Raw genomic sequence first — 8,229 nt, 5'->3', positions numbered from 1 at the left:
AAGGGCTCAATAACTATCTCCCCTAATGCCAGATCACTCTGCCACTGGCCTGAGACAAAAATCAGATCCAGCGTGTGTCCACCTGTGTGAGTGGGGGCCTGAATTAATTGGGTCAAGTCCAAGGCCGTCATGGAAGCCAAGAACTCCTGAGCTGCCGCCGACGTCTCACCTACTGATGGCAGGTTGAAATCCCCCAAGATGAATGAATGGAGGGAGGGAGGGGGGATGAAATAGATGGAAAGATGAATGGATGGAAGAATGGATGGATGGAAGAATGAAAGAATGGATGAATGGGAAGAACAGATAGAAAGATGGAAGGATGGATAGATGGGAAGAATGAACGGATGGATAGATGGATGGATGAATGGATGGGAAGAACAGACAGAAAGATGGATGGAAGAATGAAAGGATGGATGGATGGAAAACTGATTGAATAAAATTAGCTACAGATGGATGAATGTTCAGAGAAGGAGCTTCTCCTTCTACTACATCAACAGTCCCAGCAGAGAAGAAAGGGAGGCACCTTCACCCACAAGGGCGGCATCTACCCAGCAACCCACAGGAGCTCTACTAAGCCTTTGTCTCAAAAGCATTTTTCAAGATCAGGAGAGGTGAACCCAGAGCTAAGAAAGTGAAGAGAGCCATCTATCCCTCCATGGCTTTGAGGGCCAACTGGGTTATCTTCTAAAGCAGGGCTCTTCAAACTTGGCCCTTTGATGACTGGTGGACTTCAACTCCCAGAATTCCTCAGCCAGTGTGCCTGGCTGAGGAAATCTGGGAGTTGAAGTCCACAAGTAGGGGTCTTCAAACTTGGCCCTTTGATGACTGGTGGACTTCAACTCCCAGAATTCCTCAGTCAGGCGTGCCTGGCTGAGGAATTCTGGAAGTTGAAGTCCACAAGTCATCAAAGGGCCAAGTTCGAAGACCCCTACACTAGACCAAAATTGGCTCAAAAAAATCTGGAAGTCCACAAGCAGGGATCTTCAAACTTGGCCCTTTGATGACTGGTGGACTTCAACTCCCAGAATTCCTCAGCCAGCCACGCTGGCTCAGGAGTTCTGGGAGTTGAAGTCCACCAGTCATCAAAGAGCCAAGTTTGAAGACCCCTGTTCTAAACACATGGCCGGCTCCTTAACCTCTGTGAAGTTCAGAGCATCTGCTGTCCCACCAGGCCATCCCCACCAACTACCGGTTGTTCCCCTGGACGCCTGCTTTTTCTTCTCCCCTACAGTGGGGGGGGTGATATGTGTACCCCTTGCGTTCCTCCCCAAAGCTATCGCCCCCTCCCCATCGTGTACCCGTCTGGGGGTCGACGGAGAAGAACGGCAAGCCCTCGAGTACCGTATAGACCAGCTTGGCGCTGTTCCCGTAGGTCGGATCATCCGCGTCGTGGGCCGTCACCTGGATCACGGACGTACCTGTGGGAACGGAGTGGGAGAAGGGAAAGAAAGGGTGGGATGGTTGTGTGAAGGGCAGCAGGAAGGCAGGCGTCCATCTGAAGAGAGGAGAGCCAAGGATTGTTCAGAGCAAGCTCACGATCTGCCTAAGACTGGCTAGTTTGGGGTTCAACCCATCAAACCCGGCGGTTGTCTTAGCAGGTTGTGTGAACTAGACCATGGAGTTGTCAGAACAAGCTTCCTCCTTCCGTTACAGATTCAAGATGGACAGTATTTAATATTTATTTGTTACGTATATGTAGGGGTGTGGGTCTGTACATATGTTGTGTATAGCATGTTTAGGTGTGTGTCATGTATGTGTTTCACTTTGAGAGTGGGCAACTCAATTTCATTTTTGATGTGTGCCGTTGTGTCCACAGTAAAAAAGATGACAATAAAGGTTATCTATCTTATCTTATCTTATCTTATCTTATCTTATCTTATCTTATCTTATCCCTTACCTTACCTTACCTTACCTTACCATCCTATCCTATCCTATCCTATCCCATCTAATCTCATCTCATCTCATCTCATCTCATCTAACAGAATAACAGACTTGGAAGGGACCTTGGAGGTCTTCTAGTCCAGCCCCCTGCTCAAGCAGGAAACCCTATACCAGTTCAGACAAATGGCTGTCCAGTCTCTTCTTAAAAACCTCCCGTGATGGAGCGCCCACCATTTCTGAAGGCAAGCTGTTCCACTGGTTAATTCTTGAATCAGAATAGACCTGGAAGGGACCTTGGAGGTCTTCTAGTCCAACCCCCTGCTCAAGCAGGAGACCCTATCTATACCATTTCAGACAAAGTGGCTGTCCCGTTTCTTAAAAATCTCCAGTGATCAGGCACCCACAACTTCTGGTGGCAAGCCGTTCCACTGGTTAAATGTCCTCACTGTTAGGAAATTTCTCCTTAATTCCAGGTTGCTTCTCTCCTTGATTAGTTTCCACCCGTTGCTTCCTGTCTTGTTTAGTCCTTTTTTCCTCTAGACTGGCAATACCCAAATCCTGCAAACCGTTCTTGATATGTTTTAGTCTCCAGGATCTTAGTTAAAGACAGTTAAAGAACTTAATTATTCCTCCTTAGTTCTAGGTTGCTTCTCTCCTTGATTAGTTTCCATCTGTTGCTTCTTGTCCTGCCTTCAGGCGCTTTGGAGAATAGCTTGACCCCCCCCCCTCTTCTTTGTAGGAGCCCCTGAGATACTGGAAGACTGGATACTGGAAGACTGCTATCCTGTTCCCCCCCTGGTCCTTCTCTTCCTTAAACTAGACATACCCAATTCCTGCAACCGTTGTTCATATGTTTCGGCCTCCAGTCCCCCGATCATCTTTGTTGCTCTTCTCTGCACTCTTTCTAGAGTCTCAACATCTTTTTTTATATCTCGGCGGCCAAAACTGGATGCAGCATTCAAAGTGTGGTGTTACACACTTAGAACATGCAGCCGTTTATGGCATTCAGCAGAAAATCCAGCCGCCCTAGCACATAAAAGTACAAAAGTAATGTTGGAAAGAGACCTTAGAGGTCATCTAGTCTGACCCTCTCCAGGCAGGAATCCGCAGCAACCCTTTAGCAAAGTCGAGAGGAAACGTTTGTATTTGGCTGCCCTTTGAAGGTCGAAGAAGAAAATAGCATTTTTTTTAAAAAAAAAACACCTCTGGAAAAGCCAAAGTTTTAAAATCCTCTCTTAAGTCCCTTACCTCCGTTGGGGATGACCGATTTATTTATTTTCCTTTTTGGCAACCTGCGGCCAGCCTCGCTCTGTTATTTCTAGGGAGCAGTTGAGTTCTTTAAAAATAAAACGCCAGGCCTGCTCAAAGGCTTACAGCCGAAAAACTGTGGAAAAGCGCTCCCATGGTCACATAGATCAAACCCTCCAGAAACAATCAAACAGGCACAATCTCAATTTAAAACAAGCTGAGAAGGGTTAGATCTGCAAAACAGAAGGCTGGGGAGGGAGATTTCTCAAACCTTGGCAACTTTAAGATCGGTGGACTTCAATTCCCAGAATTCCCCAGCCAGCCATGCTGGGGAATAAGTCCCTTTTTTTCAGGGCCGTTGTAACTTTGAACTGTTCTAACTCGAGGACTTTCTAGTTTCGCCCATTTGTGGACGAGGCCACCTGTAACTCTATTGCAGGGGTCTTCAAACGTGGCCCTTTTATGACTAGTGGACTTCAACTCCCAGGATTCCTCAGCCAAGCGTGCCTGGCTGAGGAATTCTGGGAGTTGAAGTCCACAAGTCATAAAAGGGTCAAGTTTGAAGACCCCTGCTCTACTGTGTGAGCCACAGGACCAAAGCCACGTCTGAACCAATGTAATAGGTTTAGGGGTTTAGGTTAGCGGTAGGGAGCCAATGGGGGAGTTTGTTACTGGAGGTGGTTGACCAATTAAAACTTAATCTCACCTTCCACCTCTTAGAACGGAATGGACTGGACTGGACTGGACTGGACTAGACTGGACTGGACTAGAATAGAATAGAATAGAATAGAATAGAATAGAATAGAATAGAATAGAATAGAATAGAATAATAAAATGTAGAATAGAAGAATAGAATAGAATAGAATAGAATAGAATAGAATAGAATAATAAAATATAGACTAGAATAGAATAGAATAGAATGGAATATAGAATAGAATAGAATAGAATAGAATAGAATAGAATAGAATAAGAAATAGAATGGAATATAGCATAATTTATGCTATATTCCATTCTATTCTATTCTATTCTATTCTATTCTATTCTATTCTATTCTTCTATGCCATAGAAGAATAGAATAGAATAGAATAGAACAGAACAGAACAGAACAAACAGAACAGAACAGAACAGAATAGAATAAGAAATAGAATGGAATGTAGAACAGAATAATAAAATATAGAATAGAATAAAATAGAACAGAACAGAGCAGAACAGAACAGAACAGAACAGAAAGGAATAGAATAGAATAGAATAGAATAGAATAGAATAGAATAGAATAGAATAGAATAGAATAGAATAGAAGCTGGAAGGGACCTTGGAGGTCGTCTAGTCCAGCCCCCTGCTTAAGCAGCAGAACGTCCCACCCCAATCCCTCCACACTTTGGACCGAGTGTCCGGCTCCCTCCTTTCCCATCCGGCGTTAATGCTTTTATTTGTTAATGATTTAATCCACTGTATCTCTGTGATTGTTTGATTTCAATGTTTTTTAATGCTTCAGTGTTTTTATGCTGTAGGCCGCCCAGAGTCGTTGGACATGAGACCGGTGGCAAATAAATTTCATAAATAAAGAAAGAAACAAATAAATAAAAGGGGCTATTTACTGAGATTGTGTTTTCCTCTGATTAAGCCTTTTCTTATTCTCCAAGTTAGGAACTTTAACATGAGTGGATTTCAACTCCCAAAATTCTCCAGCCAGATTGCTGACTCGAGAATTCTGGGGGTTGAAGTCCACGCATGCTGGCTGGGGAATTCTGGGAGTTGAAGTCCACGCATGCTGGCTGGGGAATTCTGGGAGTTGAAGTCCAAGTTGCCAAGTTTGGAAAAACAATGGACACTAAGCCAACATTCTGGGCGGTTAAGAATCCTTGTGCATTCCTCAATTATAATTCAGGAAAGAAACCCACTCCAGCTCAATAATACCGTAATGTTGACAGATAATGTCAACATGCCTCATTTTAAATTGGCTTTTTTAATTAGGTCTCTGTTCACACGATGTACTTTAGGGGGGGTGGCAGAATTAGCCTTTGGGTGCCAAAGCATACCTTGAACAAGAAATAACGCAACTGGGTTGCTTGGCACCCACATTTAGCCAGGAAAATACAGAATAGAGGTATGTATTTTACAGCCATCCATTCACTGCCCGTTTGAAGTTACAATAACACTGAAAAAAAAGGGACTTGTGGGTCATTTTTCACGCTTACGACCACTGCAGTATTATCCCTGTGGTCATGTGATCAAAATTCGGACGCCTGGCAACTGGTTCCTATTTATGACGGGTGCAGCATTCCTTTTACGACTTTCTGACAAGCAAAGTAAATGGGGAAGCCAGATTCACTTAACAACCGAGTTACTAAACAACTGCTGTGATTCACTTAACAACTGTGGCAAGGAAGGTCGTAAAATGGGACAAAACTTGCTGAACAAATGTCTCACTTAGTAACAGAAATGTTAGGTTCTACTGCGGTAGTAAGTTGAGGCCTGCCTGTAACAGAGTCGAAAGTGACACAATTTGGGCTTAAAACGTCCGGTTTTTGGTCCATTCAACTGTTGGGACTTTACCTCTCCCGAAAGTTGCGTGAATATATATATATATATATTTTAGGGTGTGTGCATGCAACGGTCTGGGAGCTTCTGTGGAAAAATGGCCCATCAGTGGAGAGATTAAGAACGACAGGACCAGAAATGAAACACAAGCAGTTCTCAACTTACGTCCATTCGTTTAGTGACCGTTTGAAGTTACAGCGGCACTGAAAAAACTGGCTTATGAAAGTCGTTCACCCTGACGACACTGCAGCCTCCCCGTGGTCAACAGGGTCAAAATCTGGACGCTTGGCAACCGATTCATATTTACGACCATTTCCGTCATTAAGCAAGACAGTTAAGTGAATTTTGCCGCATTTTCTTGCCACAGGGGTTAAGTCAGGGGTAGGCAACCTTGGCTCTTTTATGACTCGTGGACTTCAACTCCCAGAATTCCTGAGCTAGCCATGCTGAGGGGAAAGGGAGAGGTTTCCAAGCTGAGCCAGGCTGGCTCAGGAATTCTGGGAGTTGAAGTCCACAAGTCATGAAGGGAGCCCTAGTTCCCCTTGCTGGCTCAGGAATTCTGGGAGTTGAAGTCCACCAGTCATGAAGGGAGCCATAGTTCCCCCATGCTGGCTCAGGAATTCTGGGAGTTGAAGTCCAGAGCCAAGGTTGCCTACCCCTGTTCTAAGCTCTATCTCAGGGGTCTTCAAACTTGGCCCTTTTATGACTTGTGGACTTCAACTCCCAGAATTCCTGAGCCAGCCACGCTGAGGAGAAATGGAGAGGTTTCCAAGCTGAGACATGCTGGCTCAGGAATTCTGGGAGTTGAAGTCCACAAGTCATAAAAGGGCCAAGTTTGAAAACCCCTGAGATAGAGCTTAGAACAGGGGTAGGCAACCTTGGCTCTTTTATGTGGACTTCAACTCCCAGAATTCCTGAGCCAGCCATGCTGAGGGGAAAGGGAAAGGTTTCCATGCCAAGCCATGCTGGCTCAGGAATTCTGGGAGTTGAAGTCCACAAGTCATATAAGAGTCAAAGTTGCCTACCCCTGGGTTAAGCGAATCACCGCAGTTGTTAAGATAGTAACACTTGTTAAGTAACACTTGTTAAGTGAAGCCATCTTCCCCCCTTGACTTTGCTGGTCAGGAAGTCACAAAAGGGGGAATCATGTGACCCCGGGACACTGCGACCGTCATAAATATGAGTCAGTTGCCAAGGTCTGAATTTTGAACGTCATCATCACCAGTTTCCCGTTGGGAAAAGAAATTAGAGGTCCTTTCCTGTTGGAGGTCAGGAGGAGGAAGAATTCCACGGATCATCTGGAGATGTTCTCCTCACTTTTCCGACAACCAACTCACCGACATTGCTCATCTCCGGCACGGTGGCATGATAAGGGCCCTGCAGGAAGACGGGTGGGTTGTCATTAATGTCCTGGACTTTGATAATGAACTCCGAGGGTGGCTCCAAAGGCCGATTGGATGCCCGATCCACCGCTTGAGCCAGCAAGGTGTACTGGGCCTTCTCCTCTCGATCCAACGTCTTGGTGACATGGATGTTGCCCGTCTTCTCATCAATGACGAAGACGGTGCCTGCCCCTTCTCCGGTCAAGACATACTTGATGCGGCCCTCCCCATGATCCACATCCGTGTGCAACTGCCAAAGAGAAGGAAGACATACAAGAAAAGACGTTAGCCAACGGGATCTGTCAGGCGGGCCCATCTTCTTGAGATGAATGTAGAATAATAGCATTGGAAGGAACCTTGGAAGTCTTCTAGTCCAACTCCCTGCTGAAGCAGGAGGTCCTATACCATTTCAGACAAATGGCTGTCCAATCTCTTCTTGGAAACCTCCAGTGATGGAGCACCCACAACTTCTGGTGGCAAGCAGTTCCACTGGTTAATGTTTCTCACTATGAGGACAGTTCTCCTTAGTTCTAGCTTGGATCTCCAGTCCTCCCAAGCTGTGGACTTCCTATGACTTGAAGAACAGCAAGTTACAATAGACCACATACCAGAAGATCACCCAGATCCAAGGATTCCGGGTAGAAGAACCAATTGGTCCTCCAGAGAGGTAAAATCAAGATCACGCGAAGTGTTAGCACCACTTTATGATACCTGGGTAAGACCACACTTGGAAAGGTCTATGGAGATTCCCAGAACTCATGAAGCTTCTTGGATGAGAAGCGAAACGTCTTCGAGGAAAAACAAGGAAGTCCAATTGCCTCCTGAAAAAAGGCACTTTTGGGACCACACATGGAATATTGCATCCATGTTTGGTCACATGATACCTAAAAGATGTTGAGACTCTGGAAAGAGTGCAGAGAAGAGCAACAAAGGTGATCAGGGGACTGGAGGCGGAAACATATAAAGAACGGTTGCAGGAATTGGGTATGTCTAGTTTAATGAAGAGAAGGACGAGGGGGGACATGATAGCAGTGTTCCAGTATCTCAGGGGCTGCCCCAAAGAAGAAGGAGTCAAGCTATTTTCCAAAGCGCCGGAAGGCAGGACAAGAAGCAACGGGTGGAAACTCATCAAGGAGAGAAGCAACCTAGAACTAAGGAGAAACTTCCTGACAGAACA

The 8,229-nt window shown here is 45.5% G+C and overlaps 1 protein-coding gene across 1 annotated transcript in view; it reads right to left on the bottom strand.

Moving 5' to 3' along the window:
• Positions 1-8,229, bottom strand: part of CDH24 (cadherin 24) — a 31,845-nt gene that overhangs the window by 13,012 nt on the left and 10,604 nt on the right. Inside the window, exons 2-3 of the mRNA XM_029285539.1 lie at positions 7,008-7,302; positions 1,299-1,418 (exon numbers count right to left, since the gene is read on the bottom strand). Coding sequence (XP_029141372.1) covers positions 1,299-1,418; positions 7,008-7,302 — 415 coding nt within the window. The remainder of the gene's footprint in view (positions 1-1,298; positions 1,419-7,007; positions 7,303-8,229) is intronic.

The sequence above is a fragment of the Protobothrops mucrosquamatus genome, unplaced genomic scaffold, assembly GCF_001527695.2.
Source record: "Protobothrops mucrosquamatus isolate PMUCROS unplaced genomic scaffold, P.Mucros_1.0 scaffold1835, whole genome shotgun sequence".
NCBI classification, from domain to species: domain Eukaryota; kingdom Metazoa; phylum Chordata; class Lepidosauria; order Squamata; family Viperidae; genus Protobothrops; species Protobothrops mucrosquamatus.
The sequence above is the reverse complement of the archived record's forward strand: the minus strand, read 5'-3'. Positions and strand labels throughout refer to the sequence as shown.